The 22,729-nt window shown below is 43.0% G+C and overlaps 1 protein-coding gene and 1 pseudogene across 2 annotated transcripts in view; one reads left to right on the forward strand and one right to left on the reverse strand.

The window, feature by feature from the left end:
• LOC105498700 (proprotein convertase subtilisin/kexin type 5) overlaps positions 1-22,729 on the reverse strand; it is a 469,848-nt gene that overhangs the window by 58,447 nt on the left and 388,672 nt on the right. For both annotated transcript variants that reach the window (XM_071077655.1, XM_011770951.2), the window contains 3 exons: positions 6,313-6,355; positions 3,173-3,309; positions 1,714-1,914 (listed from right to left, as the gene is read on the reverse strand). In XM_071077655.1, the coding sequence (XP_070933756.1) occupies positions 1,714-1,914; positions 3,173-3,309; positions 6,313-6,355 (381 nt within the window). The remainder of the gene's footprint in view (positions 1-1,713; positions 1,915-3,172; positions 3,310-6,312; positions 6,356-22,729) is intronic.
• On the forward strand, positions 10,458-11,725 carry LOC105498698 (pre-mRNA-splicing factor RBM22-like; annotated as a pseudogene).

Raw genomic sequence — 22,729 nt, forward strand, 5'->3', positions numbered from 1 at the left:
TTTACTCTCCATTTCAGTGCTTACACTATGCTGGGGGAAGCTGAGCTATGGCTTTACCGTGCTTAGTGAATAAATAGCTATTTCTCTGTGTTAATGGTCTGCATGTCTTATTTCATAGGTCATAGGAATGAGAAAGTACAGCTCTGTCATTGATTTGATTGTTTTTGTCCAGCCATGAGAAACACTCCCGTCTCTGTCCCCAATCCCCTGTTAGTGAAAAATCCCCAAATACACTAATTCCTCCCTCTCTTCAGAAACATTACATTGCAATAGTAGAAAATGCGGAGGGGTGGGTGTGGTGCTTCGACAAAAGGGAACCACTGAAGCCTGGTTTCTGCCTGCAAAATGCGTAGTCCAGTTGAAGGGACGTGGAATCATTTGGGGAATCAAGCCTGCTCTAACTCTTGGCTCCCTGGACCGTGTCATCATCTGGACGCCAGATAAAATACAGATGTTCAGCGAGAAACACAGCACCAGACCATTTTCCTTTTGGCGTGCGCTGCCTCTTAAATGCCTGAATGCCAGACAAACTCATTTTCAGCATTTTGCTTCAGCTATAACTCACAGAAGATATCCCAATCTGGATTGAATCATCTTCTCAGCTATGTCTCTGAAATAGGGCCCACATTCTCTGTGGCCTTTGGCTGCTGGGTTTTTCACGGTCTCTGAGCTGCTCTTCCTTGAAGTCACATGTGTAAAACTGCTGTAGTAGACAGCAGCCATGGACAGGCCTCCTCTCCAGCCCAGCATAAACCACAGAGCTGTCACTCCCTCGAGCGCTTAGCACACTCCTCCTATACAACCGTCTCTCCGGCTGCCATTGCCTCTGCACCAAATTGACCCTTTAAACCAATTCTTGCCTCGAAATCAAATGAAGAGCAGCTCCTGTTTTTGTGACTGTCTCTGCATAGAACAGGAGTCAGATTTTTCCAGCAGGAAGAGGATTTTGTTTTGTAACAACCTCGGACACGGAGGGGTCGCTGAAAGTTTGTAATTACCTTACAAGGAAGCCTGTAACTGAAGCTCAGGTGTGAGGAGGCGTGTTGTAAAGACGCAGGGAGGAATGCGCACCTGCAGGGCTTTGCTGTTGGATTCCAAGCTCCCACACCTGTCTCCTCTCCTCCCTCCTCAAGAAGCTTCATGCTTTCCCTGTCTGCAACTGGGGAGAGTAACTTTTAAAGGCAAGCTTGAATGATGGTGAGCTCTAATAACGCAGCCATGGAGACCATCTGTTTTTAGCATAAATTCTAGTATGTTCGAGCAGTCCTTCCTTGTCTAATTGGAAAAGCCTACCCTACAGGTAAAATTTTCCTTTACTATAAAAAGGACATGTAATAAGGACATAGGACCTGCCTGTGATGGAAGTGACTCTGAAATTTCAGAGAAAAATGATACCGGGGCCATTTCCCTCCGTGACTCTCTTCAGTTGCTTCTGGGCCTGCTTCAGCCAGGTAGAAACTCAAGGGGGTGGACCAATCATAAATTTGCCCTTTGGGCTCTCTCTGCTGGCTGAACACCAACCTCAGCTTCCTACCTACTCCTGCTACAAGCGTCAGAGAGACTCAGGAACGACCCCAACTTGATTCTCACTCCAAACTCTTGTTTTTCTGCACAGCCTTTCTCTCCTGGATAGTTCAAAAAACCAGAGTTATAGAAGGAAGGAAGCAGAGTAGGCAGCTAGACTCCTGTGATCTCTTTTTGGGAGGCACATACCATTCCAGAATTTGGCCTCCTCCTGGGTCTGGGTGGCACGCACGCACACCCCACGCAGCGGCTGCAGTCCTTCCCGGCAGCTGCTGCACTCGTCATGACCAGGGCCCGTGCAGGTTTCGCACTCTCGGTGGCAGGGCTCACATTCTCCCATTTCTTGGTCACCATAGAATCCAGGGCCACATTTCCTCACACAACTGCCACCTATGTGAGAACACAGAGAGAAAGCATGAAGGCTTTGGTGATCTTTGCAAGGCCAAGTTCTAAAGAGGCTGGAGGAAATTTTAGAGACCTTTTTCTTTGCATTTGTTTTTATTGTTATTTTTGAGATGGAGTATCTCTCTGTTGCCCAGGCTAGAGTGTGCAGTGGCATGATCTTGGCCCACTACATCCTCCATCTCCCATATTCAAGCCATTCTCCTGCCTCAGCCTCCTGAATAGCCAGGACTACAGGTGTGTGTCACCACACACGGCTAATTTATATATTTGTAGTAGAGATGGGGTTTCACCATGTTGGCCAGGCTACTCTGTCCAGGCTTTTCATTTGTTTTTAAAGAAACCAAGATGGCTTTAGCTTATTTCAACCAAGAAATGTGTTTTAATAAATCCAGACTGGGCAAGGTGGCCCATGCTTGTAATCCCAGCACTTTGGGGGGTTGAGGTTGGCAGATCACCTGAGGTCAGGTGTTCGAGACCAGCCTGGCCAACAGAGGGTGCAGTGAGCTGAGATTGCACCACTGCACTCCAACCTGGGTGACAAGAGCGAGACTCCATCTAAAAAAAAAAAAAAACCCAACACTTTACCTAAGTCCTCTTTCAACTGGGAATTTACATTGGCCATCAAAGGGTTAAGAGCATTGACTACAGAATGCTTGAGGCCTTGAAAAACTACAAATAAAATAAATCTCTGTGTAGAGAAACACTGAAGAACGTTGTGGGCTGTCTTTCTCATTCTTTCTCCCCCAAACACTCAAGTGCATTGGGCTATTATCTCTTCAGCTGCAAGATTCACACTGTATTTCTTTCCTAACTATCCATTTCCATAAGTCAGTGACCAAAACCTAAGGCAAGGGATCTTGTTAAATTCTTACAGTGCACAGGGATATATGAGATGGATTAAATCTCAAGACAAGGGTCAGAGCTCTCAATATGCCAGGTGACTTCAATACCAAAACATTTATCTTCAGCTACCCACTCTCTATCTCCATCCAATTCAGCCTTGTTTCCATCAGCTTGGAGATATGTGAGATTAATTAGTGGAACAGGACCCATGCTTCAGTAATAAAAGCAGAAGGAAGTGGTTCAGCTAATGTTTATTTCTAAACCAAATTAAAATTTCTCCTTGGGCCAGAGGTGCCAGCACACACAGACTCTGAAACTAATCACATGTGTGCTCCTGCGGCAACTGGGTGGAGCTCCAGTGCCTGGTTCTCACCTTGGATGGTACCATTTTCTAACTTACCCAAGAGAAAGAAGCCCTCTTCACACCAGTAACACCCATTCTGGTCACAGCTGCCACAGTTACTATCGCATGCCTTGCATTCCAGTTCCTCACTGTAGGTCTTCTCAGGACAGGTTTTATAACAATGCTGATCAAACCTAGAGGAAGAGGACATCATTTCTTGCATGACATACGTTGATGTATTACTCTTCACCACCATAATTTAATCTGCTTATATATATCTATGCAGAGTTTTTTGTTTCGTTTTGTTTGAGATGGAGTTTTGCTCTTGTTGCCCAGGCTGGAGTGCAGTGGTTGATCTCGGCTCCCTGCAACCTCGGTCTCCTGGGTTCAAGTGATTCTCTTGCCTCAGCCTCCCGAGTAGCTGGGATTACAGGTGCACACCACCATGCCTGGTTAATTTTTGTATTTTTTTTCTAGAGAGGGGGTTTTGCCATGTTGGCCAGGCTGGTCTCAAACTCCTGACTTCAAGTGATCCGTCCAGCTCTGCCTCCCAAAGTGTTGGAATTACAGGCATGAGCCACCACGCCCAGCCCATGCAGTGTTTTCAGCAGGAGTGAGTAATTGAATTTCAGGTTTGGTCTGTTGTGCCCCCGTCAACCCAAGTCACTAACCACCTCCTTCTGGACCTCCAAGGACTCTTTATCAGGGCAGCTGGGAGAAGGCTGGGGAGAAGGAAGGGGTACTGATACTTATTTATAGAGTACTGATTATGTGTCAAGTATTAGCTCATCTAAATCTCCACAAATCTCGTGTGGTAGATATCATGTATCTTTAATTTCTAGGTAAGGGAACTGGAGCTCAAGGTTAAGCGCTCAAAATCACACAGCTAGCTAATGGTGGGACTGGGATTTTAACCAAAGTCTGTGTGAAAAGGTTGCTTGTGTGATTTGTCACATAGCAACTGGCACCGAGGCCTGAAATAGCTTGGTGTCAAGCCCAAGCAGCTTACTAAAATGTCTGTAACCAGATTATTAACAATAGTAGCGAAGCAGCTTAGCTTTTATTTATAAATATTTTTATGTATGTTATCTGTTATTCTCATGATACAGTAAAAATGTTGTAATTCAGACTTCACTGAATTGCAGGCTTACCTGAAGGGGGAGTGGACTGAAATCGACCCCTGCCTTTGATGAATTTCAAAGCATCAGCATGATATCAGGGGAAACCTTTGCATATCTTCTTTAACAACTTCTTTTTTTTTTTTTTTTGAGACTAAGTCTCCCTGTCACAGAGGCTGGAGTGCAATGGTGTGATCTTGGCTCACTGCAACCTCCTCCACCTCCTGGGTTCAAGCGATTCTCCTGCCTCAGCCTCCTGAGTAGCTGGGATTACACATGCGCACCACCATACTCAGCTAATTTTTGTATTTTTAGTAGAGATGGGGTTTCCCCATGTTGGCTAGGCTGGTCCCAAACTCCTGGCCTCAGGTGATCCACCCACCTCGGCCTCTCAAAGTATTGGGATTACAGACGTGAGCCAACATGCCTGGCAACAACCTCTATTGTATAGCATTTCACTAGCTGTATTCAAAATTGCTAAATGTTTTCAAAGATTAGATATGTTTGTTTCTTGAAATAAATATCTCATGTTGTACCCTTAGTGATATTGGAGCATGTTCTTTCAGGGTATTTGTTTTTCAGAGGGTTTTATGAAACATGCTCATTAGCGAGTTAGTGGTGAACTGGAGAGGCGGCCAAGTTTGGCTCCAAAGTTTAACAGAGGGTGTTTAACAAAGTTTAACAGAGCCTGGCCAACATGGCGGAACGCTATCTCTACTAACAATACAAAAACTAGCTGGGCGTGGTGGTGTGTGCCTGTAATCCCAGCTACTAGGGAGGCTGAGGCACAAGAATTGTTTGAACTTGGGAGGCAGAGGTTGCAGTGAGCTGAGATCTTGCCACTGCACTCCAGCCTGGTCCACAGAGTGAGACTCTGTCTAAAAAACAAACCAAAAAACAAACAACAACAAAAAAACAAAGTGGGTCAAGAGTGCAGTGATGTGAGACATAGTCAGGGTACAGAATGGCAGGCTATTCTGGAAAAGTTAGATTAAAACCAGAAGGCTAAGAACTGATAAGGTTAACTGATCATTTTTAGTATGTTTTAGCTTGTTGGTCTTCCTTTTCTTTCCCATCCTCCTCACTCCTTTCACTTCTTCCTACCTATTACCACATTTCAAGCGTATTTGTCTTTGGACAGGTGGGTCACCTCCTCTTGTCACCATATTGCTTTGTCTGATTCCATGGATGGAGGGAAAAGGCAATGTGGTGACAAGAGGAGGTGACCTGCCAAAGTCCAAATGTTCCAAATGCAGACCTGTCACTAGCTGTGTGCAACCTGAGTAAAACCTTGTCCCTCTCTGAGCTTCAGTTTTCTCTTCAGGAAATTAACATCCTCCTTGTGTCTCTGACAATCTCGATAAAATGATGGAGAGATGAAATAGTTGTGGGAGTTTGTATATCACAAAACTTCTGAGTTCTTAGGAGGACAGGGAGGGATTATGCAGCCTGTGCATTACCCAGGGCCTTCCTTTCCTTTGCAGCTCCTTTCTCTTTAGTTTTCCTTCGAGGGCAGTCAACAGTGTGTGCTGGACGGGAGGCTAGACTAGGAAGAGGAGGTGATATTTTAACATGCCATTTTTGATTTTGTGGATTTTTGTTAGAGTGTGTTGGCAGTGATGGTTACCTCTGTTTCATTTAACCTAGTGGTCTGTGTCTGTCGTTACCTAGGGGATGATTGAGCTAATATAGCACCTGGCTTCACCCTGGCGCCTTCGCTCTGGTTAAGGACAAGGTATCCACGCAGACGTTTGCAAACAGCTTACTTGGGACCAGGTATATTATTAAGGTCTGTCCATGAACAGCAAGATCTGAATCTTGGTAACCCATGGCAGGATTCCTAGACACCAGTGTCAGGCTGGATGACTTCCAGGATCAAGAAAGAGATGGCCTCCTTTCGAGGCAAGGAAACAGCTGGGCTCTTATTGCTAAATCCAAGAATTGCTCATTAATAGCCTGACAGGACAGAGTTGCTTCAGGCTACAGGGCCACTTTGCTTTAATCACTGGATTGAGGATTAAGTCAGTAATGCTTAAACTGCAGAAAAGTTAGTGCCATGAAAAGGAAGGCCAGACTTACCTGTAATACCCCATAGCGCAAGATGTGCACGTTCCTGGATCATCTGGAAAAAAATTAAAACAATAAAAAATAATAATTATGAGGAATTTGTCATTTGGAAAAATAGGCTCTGGAAAAGTTGTGGCTTGAGATAAACAATCCTGTGGGATAGTTTCATGAAATGTACTGTCCAGAAATAATATGTGAACAGATTGCACCATTTTTAATTAGTAACAAGATGTACACTAGGATTTATCTTTATCAAAGGTAATAAGAGTTCTTATAAACACTTGGCCCTACTTTCAAGGAGGAATAGGCTCAAGCTACTGGGTCTTCAAATTAAAGATCAATGACCATCCACATTAAGAATCTCCTGGCCTCTAAGAGATAGGGGGATCAAGCAAGTCCACACACAAATATTTGGAAAGGGCTACAAGCTTCTGACCCTGAATAGAGGGTTTTCCATCAGTTACCCCAGAATCTTGCCAATGGAAGTGAGCATCATTTGGGGCACTCCTTTGAAATCTACACAATTATTTTTCCCAAGTATCCACTTCATGTTATGCCCTTCACAACCTTCTTAAAAAAATTGTCCTGGTCTCATTAAGAGTAATGATTCAATGCGTCCCTTCTGGCTCACAGAAGGGTTCTCTCCTGCAGCTTTCAGGGGACTTAAAGAGAGAAAGGATTTTCAGAGTCATCATCTCAGTCTATTTCTCTCCCTCCTAACACTTCCCAAGAGATGCAACTCTCAGATCTGGCTATAAAGAGAATTCTATGACTTCCTCTGGCCTGCAGTTCTTGCACGTAATAGAGCTATCACTGGCAGGTTCTTTCTGTGATCTAACCTACCCTCCAGTCTTGCTCTTTTTATTTTAATAGGAGATGAAAGGCAACTGCTCCTCTTTAAAATGTTCCTCTTGGTATGTGAAAATTTTATGTCACCTTTAATTAACAAAACAAAACTATATCATTTGAACTTTGTGCATAGCATTCCTTTCTAATCTGTTCTGCCCTCTTCTGGTTTTCTCAGACTGCCCTTAAGAGGTAGACACAACCTCATCCAAATCTTTAGTCACACGTTCATCTTAGGTCCTAGGGAGGCTACCAAATGATATTACTGTGTACTACACATAACACAACTAATGCATTGCACCAAATGTTAAGTGGGAAAATTTCTAGCAAAGGCTCTGCTAATTAAAGCAGGGATCTGCAGAAACTTCTGGAAATAGCTTGATGATGGTGCAGTGGAAAGAGCGCTGGCCTGGAAATTGAGCTTCCTGTTTGAAGTTTCAACTCAGGCTTAATTGTGTTGTGGACATGCACAAATGTCACTCTACTTTCTGGGTCCTGGTTTCTGCTGGTATAAAATGAGCTGGTTGGACAAGATGGTTGTTAAGACTTCCGGAAAGTCACAGTTTCCGAAGTTGAGCCTAGCAAGAGTTGGCAATTGTGGCCCGCCCCAGGACCTTGACCTTGCCATCTATTTATTTGTATTGTGTAAGAATGCTTTCATTCTATATAACTAGAGTTGAGTAATTGCAAGAGACCAAAGATATTTACTCCCTGCCACTTCACAGAATTTGCCATCCCCTGACTATAGCACTATCAGCTCGTGACTTGGTCATGCTCATCTCTGCTAGGGGACACAGGTGCTGTAGCTGTCTTAACAGCTGGTTTCAGAGTTCCTCTTAGCAAAAGAACCATCTATATTTGGGAAACTACCTTGTTAAGCTCCTTGGGGTAGAAGTTTAATTGCAAGAGTTGAACAAGAGCCAAGACAGCCAAAGAGATAGAAGGGCCCTTCTGCAGGAAGCTGTTATCTGCTCATGGGTGGGAAATGGTTTTTAATGTCTGGGTCAGCATAGTTTGTAATACAGTGACTAAGACAGGACAGTGAAATGAACCAAAAACCAGGCTAATTAGGTGGAACCAGGAACTGAAGCTAGAGGTGACCATGAGAAAGAAAAGCTCCCTGGCATTCTTAGAAATCTTGGGGAAGGCCAATTCATAGACTGGGGATCTGAACCCGTTGTAAGTGCATGCAGAGGCCCCAACACCAGTGGTTCCCCTGTACTAGTTCATTTTCCATTACGAGTCTATTTTTGCATCCATGTTCTTTTCAGTTTCTAAATAACTTCCTACCACTAAGCTTGCATTGGGGCAGCTTACTTTACTCTGCCTCCCTGATGAACATATTTGACTCTAACAGTTTTGCTAATTTGGCAAGGGCTGGGGAAATTCTAATCCTGTTCTTTAATGTTCTGGTCATCCCTCCCATCTAGGAACTTAATGAGCTTGCTCTCTGCTCCTTTAAGCAGGTCACTGATGAAAATGTTAAACAGAACCAAGCCTCAGAAATGTGCATACCAATGCAATCTTGAGTTCAGGGACTTTTCCAGCCCAGTTGCACAGCGAATTTGGTACCTTTACAACTGTTTGCATAAATGAATAATGCATAGAACAGGAACTGTGTCTTATAACAGTTTATGAATGTCCATTAGTTTTTCTCATTATTACCAGTTGTTCTAAAGAATGAGAATTATTTAAAAAATGTTTTCCACCCCAGAAGATCCACAAGTCAGACATAAGCTAAATGGATTTAGCTTGACCACTGAGAGGCTGCTGTTAGGAGTTTAAGGAAGAAGGTAACAATCCCAAATCTAGAAGTTGACTCTAAGTCAGCTTGGCATTTAGATGGTGAGGAGGGGTGGCTTAAGGAGAAAGATGAATTTTCCTGGTTTCTAGTGTGTGTGTGTGTTTGTGTGTGTGTGTGGTAAGGGGAATGGAAAGGGAGTCTAAACAAGCTACAATTGTTAGCTGTCTTGGAAGGTGTTATCCAAAGAAGGATGTTTAAATAGCTCGGGTGATTTGATCTTGTCAAACTTTTGAGCTGAGAGAGCATATTTTAGGGAGAGTTAGGGAAAGTTCAGTCAGAATTCAGAGACAGCCTCACACATTTGGAAAAAAGCCTTCAGAAACAGTGGCTGGCTTCCAGCTGCTCATTGTCCCTCCTAAGGACAGCATGCGAGCAGATGCCTTGTCAGGATGGGGATGCCGTCTTTCTGTCTCGAGAAAACTCATTGTTATTGTTTCATTTGTATAGGGTGGGTTGGGCAGGACTACAATGTCCACTCTATGTTGAGAGCTCTTCATGATGCCCTGTGTCACCTTCCCACTGTGACACAGTGGGATCATCCGTACCGTCGCTCATCATGAACTCACTGTCCCATGGAGAAATTGCCTCCTGCTTCAACATCACCTTCAGCAGCCAATTTACATTCTATGCCATTTTATTTTGTTCTCAGTAACACCAATCACCTTCACCATTGAATTTGGATGGATGAGGGCCACAGTGGGAGCTGTGCACATCGTACCTATAAGATGTATTGGGAAGGAGATATTTTAAACTTGAATGTCTAGAGAAGAATTTATTTTTATGGTTTACATGAACTTGGTGTCCCATAATTCAGGATACATACAAGTGGAGGGTGAGCATAACCATGGCAACCTCATGCAGACTGTGAGAGGGTCCTGGCCTCCTGCTGCTCTGTGAGAAAGAAAATGTCGGCCCAAGTCAGCAAGCTGGCATCTCATGAAGATGCAATGTCACAATTACAGGGTGAGACTGGCCGCCCTGGCCATACTGGCTGTCCAAAGAGACCAGGTCTCCCTATGGTATCCAGGCTGGTATCAAACTCCTGATCCCAAGTGATCCTTCTGCTTTGGCTTCCCAAAGTGCTGCGGTTACAGGGAAGTTATTTTGTCACTGGATAAAGATACTTGTGAAGAAACTGGACTTCCAGCTTCCAGGTTATGTGTCTCAGTATTCTAGCAGAAAAGCATGGAATTTAAGATGGGGTCTCACTGTGTTGCCCAGGTGGTTTTGAACTCCTGACCTCAAGCAATCCTCCTGCCTCAGGCTACCAAAGCCCTGGTATTACAGCCCAGTCCTTGGAGAGACCAGGAAATCCAGAGTTTTCTCCAAGAATGGGGATTCCTGAGAAGCGAGTTTCACATTGAGTCAAGAAAGGAGAATCATATACTATCAAGGGCAATGGCCCGGAGCCTCAAGAACAGGGGAACAAAGAAGAGCTGGGCTTGACAGGATTATGGTGGTTCTCTGTCCCACCTAAAACCTACCACTACCTCAAGACCCCCTCAAGATGGTGACCTGTCTTGGTTTCAACACCTTAAACAGGAAACACTGGGAAGATGCATACTTCTCTATTCCATATCAGACATGTCTTACAGGAAACCCGTATATCTGAGTGACCAAAGAAAAGCATGAGAAAAATGTGAAATCTGTGCCAGGCCATTCACAATGTTTTGCTGGTGCCCTGGGGCCCACATGCATTTCAAGAAAAATAAAGTGTGTCGAATCTGCAGAAGACTGAAGTATGTCTGTCAGACCTGCCCCTTAGACCTGGAGCATGGCCTGCCCACCCAGGTTTGTGATGCTGAGTTGTCTTTAAAAGATGATACGCCAAAGTCAGATATCAGAGAAGAGTACTACAGGCAGAATGTGGAGAGAGGGATTTCTAACTCGAATGGAAGACGGCCAGTTGGCCTGCTGGGGGGAAAGCCACATCTACCAGTAACATGCTGGACAAACTGGCCTGGACCATACCTTATTACCTAAGGAATAAGCCCCACATTTGCTCCTTCTGGGTGGAGGGAAAGGTGAGAGAGGAGAGGAGTTTTGATAGAGACATGAGAAGCCTACAGGTCCACATGATTCCCTTGCTGATCAGATATTAAAGACCAATATTATACAGTCAATGACCCTGTAGCAGATAAGCTTCTATTGTAGGCTTCAACTATGCCTCATCCGGAACTCCCAGAGGACAAGACTATCCCCACGCTAGTTGGTGATCCGGGTGATACCACTACTGAGACAGATCTTAAGAAATAATCTCTACCTATTTAGAGAGATCTGGACAATCCCTGTAGTGCAGAGACAACGGTGTGCATTCATCCAGGTTTCCACAGGGCAGGCTGCACAGGTAGCTGCAGAGAAGTCCTTTAATGAGTTCATCATCCATGGCTGCAGACTAAGTGTAAAATGGGGAAGATCCCAGGCAGCCAGAGGAAAGGAAAATGACAGAACCCCAGACCCGGGGATGCAGATAGAGTCGATTCCAGTACTGCCGGGAGCTCTTCCTCCTTCTGCGGCAGCAGATGCATCTGCCATGACTTCAGCCTACCTCCGAGTGCTCCTACAGCTGTGGTGAACATTGCCTGGCCATGTTCAGCTGCTATTGCCCTGTCCTCACCCTTACTATTGCTCTGCCCCTACCTCCAGGATTTGGGCCACGCATATTCCACTCAATGGAACCACCTTCCCCTTTCAAGAGGACTCCAGGATCAATCCACTGTCTTTCTCGGGACCCTCAGAGATGGAGCTCATGCCAGAAAGCACAGCAGGCCCTAGCACATTATCACACCGTGGCTGTATGAAAGAAAGGACATTTAAACATCCCAATCAATGAATCTTGGAATAAGTATTTTTTTTTTCCTTCCTTTGTGGTTTCCATGGTATCTGAATGTGTTCAGATGTGGGCAGGTGAGAAACAATGGCCATGCTTTTTTATGCGTATTCAAAGGACGGATGGACCTCAAATAAGCTGCCACTAAAACATCTGGCTACTAATATCGCATGACAAATAAAATCTAATGCCTGTCTTCTTCATTTCTGTGGATGACAAGAAGCTGGGCGAATTGCAATATACAACAGAATTACCAACCCAATCATATGTTCACTTCGTCTGTGTTTATGGGGGGAAAAGTTGACCTGCAGGAAAAAAACCTTTTGAACATGTTTCTGTCCACTGGGTATACTGTATTTTATAATCTACAAAAAGGTTACTAGTACTAATTTTCATAGTGGCATAAGTGTGATTTAACTGTTTTAAATTCACATTATGAGAAAGACAAATAGAAACCAGTACCCCTCACAGCCCAGATCTTTTCTTTCCTCTTCTTTTTCTCATTTATTACCAAAGAAATTGAATAGTTCACTATCTAAAAAAAAAAAACAAAATGAAATGTCTTTGTATTCCAGTCAAAAAAAGGAACATACTAGCTAAAATGCTTCTAACTTGGTTTTTATCCTAATTTTAATACTCTTGTCGCATGTTTATTTCTCTTTTGGGGGAGACAGAAGAAACTCAATGTCTTCAGGATAGCCTTTTATCATAGAATGTCTATATCTGCCACAATTGGCCATGAAGTAGATACTTTGTTTAGGCACAATCCACCCTCTGCAAAACTGGTGGGGTGGGTAATTTTAGGGTGCTCCTATCTTATCTTTGGCTATCTCATTCAAGCTTCTAGGACTTTCATTCATACCCCATGCGAGCCAGACTCACCCCTACCACTCGCTATTGAAACCTATCTGCCCTGTGTCCTGTTACTGCAAGAACCTACTAGGTTACTGGCTAGGATGATAGACGAATGGGCATGGCAAATATGTGCTCTTGGGAGACTGCTAGGCTCTCACCTCTCTCACTCTCTTCTCAAGTGTTCTAGACTCCTTAGGTTCCTTCCACTTTGACTCTCTTAGGCTACATCTGCAAATGTTCCATAAAACATTACCCATTTGATTGTAGTTTAGCATATCCTGGATACTTGCTTCTCCCAGACAATCTCAACCTTTTTGCCCAGTCACCTTCTCTGGTCCAATCATCTATATCTTATGCTCTACCAAACTAGGGGCTCCATTTACCTTCCCAGGATTCAGCTTGGCCACTATCTCCCACACTAGGCCAAGTATCAGACCAAAGTCATGCTCCAGCCATACTTCATAGAACTTCCAGCCCCAGTTACCCTCCAACCTCCATCAACAACAGAAATCTAAAGTTCTAAGCTCCATACTGTCTTGATTAATCACTCATTGGCTTAAAAAATTGGTATGTTAGTAAATATAACATTTATACACATTATGCTCACCCTCCACTTGCATGCTGACATACGTGTGTGTATAAATTATTATTCATTATTATTTATTATGTACCAGTGTATGAATGTATTAGTGCATTTTCATACTGCTATGAAGAAATACCTGAGACTGGGTAATTTAAAAGAAGAGGTTTGGCCAGGTGCAGTGGCTCACGCCCGTAATCCCAGCACTTTGGGAGGCTAAGGCCAGTGGATCACCTGAGGTCGGGAGTTTGAGACCAGCCTGACCAACATGGAGAAACCCCATCTCTACTAAAAATACAAAATTAGCTGGGCATGCTGGCGTATGCCTGTAATCCCAGCTACTTGAGAGGTTGAGGCAGGAGAATCACTTGAACCCGGGAGGCGGAGGTTGCAGTGAGCCGAGATCGCGCCATTGCACTCCAGCCTGGGCAAGAAGAGTGAAACTCCATCTCAAAAAAAAAAAAAAAAAAAAGAAAAAGAAAAAGAAAAAGAAAAAAGAGGTTTAATGGACTCACAGTTCCATATGGCTGGGGAGGCCTCACAATCATGGTGGAAGGTGAAGGAGGAGCAAAGGCACATCTTATGTGGCGGCAGGCAAGAGAGCGTGTGTGGGGGATCTGCCCTTTATAAAACCATCAGATCTCATGAAACTTATTCACTATTATGAGAATAGCACTGGGAAAAACCTGCCCCCGTGATTCAATTACCTCCCACTGGGTCCCTCCCGTGACATGTGGAGATTATGGGAGCTACAATTCGAGATGAGATTTGGGTGGGGACACAGCCAAACCATATCAGTGAATATTTCACATAGATTAAAAAGATGTGCTAGAGCAGAAAATTTAAGATTTAAGAGGATAACATAAAAATCATCAACATAAGTTCTGTTTTTTTGTTTTTTCGTTTTTTCAGCTTAAATGAATTATTTTGCCTACCTCTTTCTGGAGACCAGTGACCCAGGCCACACCTAAACAAATGCTACATCTGAGCTAATAAATTCATATTTAACCTTGTCAAAATATGTTGAGTTTTGTTCCTTAAGATTGTAACCAGAAGAAATAGCTCTCTGACGGGGTCACTCAGTTGCATGTACATGAGGAATCCCCTGCACTTGGCTTCCAGCCCTTCTTTATAGATGGACTATTTGATTCTGATTAAATTGTTTACCTAGCATTTTTGGGTCATAAGACAAGTGGAAATATAGATGTGAATGAAAATGTTTTAATGATACGATTAGATTCCACTTTTTCCACCTCTTCACCACCTTCTGTAGCTTTAGTACATAAATTTATTCCCTAGAGCAAACTTTCTAGATGAAAATAATCAATGATTATGCCTTGATTAAAAAAACAACCTGAAAGTTCATCTGTTGGGAATATATTTAAAATCGTATAGTACAGGCATGCCTCAGAGATATTATGGGTTCGGTTCCAGACCACCTCAATGAAGCAAATGTTACAATAAAGCAGGTCACACAAACTCTATTGTTTCCCAGTACATGTAAAAGTAATACACTATACTGTAGTCTATTAAGTAAGCAATAGCATTATGTCTAAAAAATGTACACACTTTAATTAGGAAATACTTTATAGCTAAAAAATGCTAATGATCATCTGAGCATTCAGATCTTTTTGCTGGTGGAGGGTCTTGCCTCAATACTGATGGCTGCTTGACTGATCAGAGTGGTGGTTTCTAAAGGTTGGGGTGGCTGTGGCAATTTTTTGAAACAATGAAGTTTGCCACATTGATTGACCCTCCTTTACACGAAAGATTTCTCTGTAGCATGTGATGCTGTTTGAAAGCACTTTACCCACAGCAGAACTTCTTTCAAAATGCGAGTCAATCCTCTCAAATTCTGCTGCTACTTCATCAGCTCAATTTATGTGATATTCTAAATCGTTTGTTTTCATTTCAACGATGTTCACAGCATCTTCACCAGGAGAAGTTTCCATCTCAAAAAACCACTTTCTTTGCTCTACCATAAGAACCAATTTCTCGTCTGTTCAAGTTTCATCATGAAATTGTAGCAATTCAGTCACATCTTCGGGTTCCACTTCTAATTCTAGTTTTCTTGCCATTTCCACCACCTCTGCAGTCACTTCCTCCTCTGAAGTCTTGAACCCTCCCAGTCATTCATGAGGGTTAGAATCAACTTCTTCCAAACTGTTAATGTTACTATCTTGACCTCCTCCCATGAGTCACAAACGATATCAAGAATGGTGAATCCCATGGACAGGAAGATGAGAACAGACACTGGGGACTATCGTGGGAGAGGGGTAATGGCTGAAAAACTACCTATTGGGTACTATGCTCACTACCCGGGTGACGGGATCATTCATATCCCAAACCTCAGCACCACACAGTATACCCACGTAATAAATTTGCACATGTACCCACTGAATCAAAATAAAAGTTGAAATTATAAAAACATAAGATGGGTGCAGTGGTTCATGCCTGTAATCTCAGCCCTTTGGGAGGCAGAGATGGGAGGATCACTTGAGCCCAGGAGTTTGAGATCAGCCTGGGCAACATAGGGAAACTCTATTTCTACAAAAAAGAGATATTAACTGGGCGTACTGGCATGTGCCTGTAGTCGCAGCTGCTCAGGTGGCTGAGGTGGGAGGATCACTTGAGCCTCGGAGGTCGAGGCTGCAGTGAGTCAAGATCGCACCACTGCATTCCAGCCTGGATGACAGCAAAATCCTGTCTCAAATAAATAAAATAAAATAAAATAAAATAAAATAAAATAAAATAAAATAAAATAAAAAATTGGTCAGGCACAGTGGCACACACCTGTAGTCCTAGCTAATTAGAAGGATGAGGCGGGAGGATCACTTGAGCCCAGGAGTTTGAGGCTGCAGTGAGCTATGATCACACCACTGTGCTCCAGTCTGGGCAACAGAGAGAAAAGAGAAGAGAGGAGAGGAGAGGAGAGGAGAGGAGAGGAGAGGAGAGGAGAGGAGAGGAGGGGAGGGGAGGGGAGGGGAGGGGAGGGGAGGGGAGGGGAGGAAAGGAGAGGAGAGGAGAGGAGAGAAAAGAAAGAGAATGGTGTACTGCAGCCTGGGCAACAGAGTTGGGGGGAGGTGGGGAAAGAAAGAAAAGAATGGTGAATCCTTTCCAGGAGGTTTCAATTTACAATGCCCAGATACATCAGAGGAATCACTATGGCAGCTATTGCCATACACAATGTCTTTCTCAATAAGACTTAGGCCAGGCACAATGGCACATGCCTGTAATCCCAGCACTTTGGGAGGCTGAGGTGATTGGATTACTGGAGTTCAGGAGTTCAAGACCAGCCTGGGTGACATGGCAAAACCCCATCTCTATAAAAAATATGAAAATTAGCCTGGTGTGGTGACATACACCTGTAGTTCTAGAAACCCAGGAGGCTGAGGTGGGGAAATTGCTGAGCCCAGGAGGCGGAGGTTGCAGTGAGCCAAGAGCGTGCCACTGTACTCCAGCCTGGGTGACAGAGTGAGACCCTGTTTCAAAATAATAATAATAAGATTTGAAATTTGAAATTACTCTTCAATCCATGGGCTGCAGAATGTCCTGTTAGCAGATATGAAAACAACACTAATCTCCTTGTACATCTCCATCGGAACTCTTAGGTGACCAGGTACATTGTCAATGAGCAGCAATAGTTTGAAAAATCTTTTTGTCTGAGCAGTAGGTCTCCACCATGGGCTTAAAATATTCAGTAACCATTCTGCAAACAGATGTGCTGCCCCCAGCCATGTTTCATTTATGGACCACAGGCAGAATAGATTTGGCATAATTCTTAAGGGCCTAGGATTTTCAGAATGATAAGTGAACACTGACTTTAAGTGACACCAGCTGCATTAGTCCCTAATAAAAGAGTCAGCCTGTCCTTTGAGACTTTGAAGCCAGGCATTGACTTCTCCTCTCTAGCTATGAAAGTCCTAGATGGCATGTTTTCCCATTGGAAGGCTGTTCCACCTAAACCGGATATCTATTGTTTGGTATAGCAACCTCCATCAATGATCTTAGCTGAACAGTTTGCTGCAGCTTCTGCATCATTACTTGCTGCTTCACCTTGCACTTTTATGTTATGGAGATAGCTTCTTTCCTCAAGCCTCATGAACCAACCTCTGGTAGCTTCCAACAGTTCTTCTGTAGCTTCCTTACCTCTCTCAGCTTACATAAAATTAAAGAGAGTTAGGTCCTTGCTCTGGTTTAGGCTTTGGCTTAAGGAAATGTTGTGGCTGGTTTGATTTTCTATCCAGACCACAAAAACTTTCTCCATATCAGCACTAAGGCTGTTTCTCTTTTTTATCATTTGTGTACTCACTAGAGTAGCACTTTTAATTTCCTTAAAAAACTTTTGCTTTGCATTCACAACTTCGCTGTTTGGTTCAAGAGACCTAGATTTCAGCCTATCTTTTTGTTTGGTTATTGTTTTTTTGAGACAGAGTCTGGCTCTGTCACTCAGGCTGGAATGCAGTGGTGTGATCATGGCTTACTGCAGCCTCGTACTGCTGGGATCAAGCAATCCTCCCACCTCAGCTCACCATGTAGCTGGGACTACAGACTACCACATCTGGCTAATTGTTGTATTTTCAGTAGAGATGGGGTTTCACCATGTTGCCCAGGCTGGTCTCTAACTCCTGGGCTCAAGCGATCCTCCTACCTCGGCCTCCCAAAGTGCTGGGATTACAGGCGTGAGCCTTTGTGCCCAGCCCCATCTTTGTTTTTGACTTGCCTTCCTCACTAAGCTTAATCAATTTTAAGCTTTTGATTTAAAATGAGAGACTTGCAACTTTTCATTTGAGCATGTAGATGCCACTGTAAAAGTATTAACTGGCCTGATTTCAATATTGTTATATCTCAGGGAAGGTCTGACGAGAGGAAGAGATATGAGGAAATGCCCAGTCAGTGGAAAAGGTACAACACACACATTTGTCAATTAAGTTCCATCTCACATGGTGGGGTTCATGGTGCCCCAAAACAATTATAATTGATCACTGATCACTGTGATCACCATAACAGATACAATAATGATGAAAAGTCCAAAACATTGTGAGAATGACAAAAATGTGACACAGAGACACAAAGTGAGGATGTGCTGTTGGAAAAGTGGTACAGACGGGCTTGTGGCAGGGTTGCCACAAACGTGTAATTTGTAAAAAATGCAATATGTGCAATGTACAATAAAGTGAAATGCAGTAAAACGAGATATGCCTGTTCATTTATATAAGATAGGCTAATAGACAGACATTGAAATTTTGTTTCTCAAGTGCATTTAATGACACAGAAACATTTCATGATAGGCTATGTAAAAAAGGATGATAATCCATATCTATGTATATGGTAGGTAGATACCTACCTGTGTGGATGGATGGATGGATAGATAGATAAATAGATAGATAGATAGATAGATAAATAGATAGATAGATACACAGAGGTGGCTTTATCGAAAATCAGAAGGCAAAATGCTAAAATATTAACAATAGTCTTTGTTTTACGTATACATATATGTTTCCTTGCTTTAAAAATAAATGTGTGTTACAGAATTGTTTAAAACAAAAATGTTATTAAGAAAAAAAAAAAAAAGCTCAGGTCCTGATTCTAGACATCTTTTGGGTCATGTGTTTGAAAACAACATCCTCCCACAGATCTCCCCTGAGGGAGCTTGTCATTTGGCTAAGCTCTTTATTTTTTTGTTCCTTTCTTTCCTGCCCGGTCCTATTTTCTCATCTTCCCATTTTGTCTCCTGGCATTTCCTAATTCTACACCATCAGGACGGGACTGATGTTCTTCCACGGGGTGTGGCTAAAACGGTGGCAGATGTTTGTATAATCTCCTTGAAAAAGATTCACTTTTAAAACGAATTGTTTTTCTGATACAATTCTGCAAAGGAGGCCAATGAATAGGAGATGGGGTTATTTTTGGCTCTCCCGAGACTCGTGGCTTTCACTGGGGCCAAGCATTCTTAAACAAGTCCCTAGATGAGCACCCGCAGCCTTGTTGAAACAGCAGCAGAATGTCCAGCCCTGCTGAGATGTCCTACTGCTCCCTTTGAGGAGAAAGACAGCATGAGAAGCAGCCAATACTTGAATTGTTTTGAGAGATAATTAAGTAAATTGTCAATAATGCATATTCTCCCAGGGTAAATATATACTTACTTACTGAACAACGCTGTGCAAATTTGCAGGAGAGTCACTGACATTTTTCAGTCTACCCAAAGATAATGAACTGGGTAAAACATTTATATTCCCAAAGAGTGCAACTAATTATAAGCTCCAAATAACACTAAAAAGTACATAATTCAAATAGGTCTTGCACTTAGAATTGCCTCAAGTAATTAACACTCGAATACAAAATGGATCCTCTGACAGTTTTGCCAAAGCTGATTTTTCTGGAAGGTTCAATGGTGCTGGGATACGAAGTATTTGGTTGAGGGTTTGCTAGTGATTTTCAATCATGTTGTCCTCATCGGTGCCCAGGGATAATGAATAAATGTTTGAATTGGCAGTAATGCAAATGGTGTGGCTGACAGTGGGGCACAACCCCCTGGAGGGACATGGTGGTAGAAGAGACTGGAATAAATAATCGCAATTATTGTCTACAAATGCTGGCTAAAGAGGGCTCAGTCTTCTATTGGACTCTAGTCTTTAAAATCAAGTTCTCTAATTCCAGCAAGGGAATATCATAATAGGCAAACTGTTTGTGGATTTCCACGCTTCTGTAGACTGACTAGCAGGTAGAAGTGCTGGATGAAAAATATGCAGCAATTCCTATAGGGATGGCTCACTAATGCTGTACATTCATTCACATATTCATTTATTCTGAAGCCTTCATTCTTTTGGGGGAAGACATAACAAAAAGAAAAAATTAGATTATTATTATTATTTAGTTTGAGACGGAGCCTCACTCTGTCGCCCAGGCTGGAGTACAGTGACATGACCTCACTGCAGCCTCCGGCTCCCAGATTCAAGCGATTCTCCTGCCTTAGACTCCTGAGTAGCTGGGACTACAGGTGTGCACCATCACACCCACTAATTTCTTTGTATTTTTCGTAGAGACAGAGTTTCACCATGTTGGCCGGGTTGGTCTCGAACTCCTGACCTCAGGTGATCCACCCACCTTGGCCTCCCAAGATGCTGAGATTACAAGCATGAGCCACTGCACCCAGCCTAGATAATTATTAGAATGAAAACAAAGCATAAATTGTTGTTCAATAAATGCATGAAGCAAACACTAAAACGCAAGTTTCATGAAGACAGGTTGTTCTGTTTTGTTTTCCTATATCTCTAGTACCAAGCATTGCTGGTATATAGCGGATACTCCCGAAATATGCATTGGGTGAAGAAAACACCTAAGTAAGTACATACATTCAGATAAAGGGTTAGAGAGTGATGAGACTGGGGTGGAGAGGAGAGGCGCTAATTTAGATGGGCTAGTGAGGTGGTGTCTTTCAAGAATTGACATTTGAGTAGAGATTCGAATGATAACAAAGAGCTAGCATGGGAGGTTCTGAGGGCTGGTGTTCCAGACAGAGGCCAGGGAAAGCTTGTCCCCTTCAAGGAACATCAAGAAGGCCGGTGGGGCTGGAAGAGATGGAGAGAAAGGGAGAGAGTCAGGAGGTGATGCCAGGGTCGTAGGCAGAACAAGATCATATAGGATCTCATAGGCCAGGATAAGAGGTTTACATTCTAATCTAAGAGTAATGGGGAGGTATGAGAAGCTTTAGTAAAAATGACCTATGTGATCTGACTTACTTAAAATGATGACTGTGTCTACTGTGTGGTAATGGCTTATTTAACTGCAGAAACAGATTCGTCCATTAAATCTTGTTCAACTAAGTTCTATGTAACATACTGCAGAAACTTTTTTTTTTTTTTTTTGAATATACTAGAGGAGAAATGATTAGGGATAAACTAAGGCTATGGGTACAGTAACAGGAAAACTCAGATTTGAGAGAAAGTAAAGAAATACAATTGAGAATATTAAATGATAAGATGTGTGCAGTGAGGGAATGGGATTACTCCCTGGCCTTGCCCAAGCACCTGGGTAGATGGGAGAAGAGGAGCACCCAGCAGTGAAGTGGACTTAGAAGTAATAAACACTTAGTTGATCCCACACTACGGTCCATCCATGGCTTTGGATACTATAAAGAGTATATGCAGATGAGAAAGGCAGTCCCTACCTCAAGGAATTTGCAACCTGGCAAAGGGACAGTAATTAACAAAGCTAATTAGAGAGAAACCACAGTGTGATGAATGATAGAAAGGAGAAACCTCTACTCTAGTGTACCACAGAGATATTTTTTCAGGCTGAAAGAAGCCAAGTTATGATTCTTTCTCTTCTCTCTTCCCACTTAATTAGGATTGTATCAGCCAGGCACAGTGGCTAACACCTATAATCCCAGCACTTTAGGAGGCCGAGGCAGGTGGATCACTTGAGGTCAGGAGTTTGAGACCAGCCTGGCCAACATGGTGAAACCCCATCTCTACTAAAAATATAAAAATTACCCAGGTGTGGTGGTATGTGCCTGTAATCCCAGCTACTCAGGAGGCTGAGGCAGGAGAATCACTTGAACCCGAGAGGCGGAGGTTGCAGTGAGCCAAGGTCATGCCACTGTACTCCAGCAGTGACAGAAAGAGATGCCATCTGTAAAAACAAAAACAAAAACAAACAAACAAAAATAACGAAGAAGCAAACAAACAAAAAATAGGCTTTTATTTATCTTGCTTAACGGGCAAATTCAGAGCATTCTTATTATAGTAAGGGTTGTCAGATAAAATGCAGGGCTGGAATAGGAACCCAAGGATTGCAGCCTTAGTGAAGGATGGATGAAAAATAAACTTTCAGGAGGAAGAGATAGGAAAAAATTATCTCGGTCTCATCCTTAACATTCAGTAGTGCTATTTGACCCTCCAAACCTCATGCTAAAATTTTAACTCCTCCCATTCATATAGGTCTAAAAACAATATATTTTTTAAAAGGATAAATATTTTTTATCTCCAATGTTAGAGGTGGGGCCTAATGGGAGGTGTTTGGCTCCTGTGGGTGGATCCTTCATGCAAGGGTGGTGCTGCCCTCTTGGGAATGAGTGAGTTCTTGCTTTACTACTTCCCGTGAGAATTCCTATGAGAACTGCTTGTTCAAAAGAGCCTGGTGCCTCCCCTCCCCTTGCTTTCTCCCCCTTCCACCGTAAGTGGAAGCAGCCTGGAGCCCTCACTAGAAGCAGATGCTGGAGCTATGCTCTTGTACAGCCTGCAGAAGCATGAGCCAGATAAACCTCTATTCTTTCTACATTTCCCGGCCTCAGGTATTCTTTTATAGCAATACAAATGGACTAAGACAAGTAGATACAACAAAATAAAACAACAGAAAACCTCCTCTGAGAATGTGTAACCCTAAGCCAGATCTCACATAGGTTTATGGTCATAATTCATGTTATCTGTGTGTTCTGGAACATCTCAAAAGGAAAATTCAATTTCAAGTAGTTCCAGGTAAGTAATGCCTTAAGGCAAATGATAGAAGGAAA

Source organism: Macaca nemestrina, chromosome 14 (genome assembly GCF_043159975.1).
Source record: "Macaca nemestrina isolate mMacNem1 chromosome 14, mMacNem.hap1, whole genome shotgun sequence".
NCBI lineage: Eukaryota > Metazoa > Chordata > Mammalia > Primates > Cercopithecidae > Macaca > Macaca nemestrina.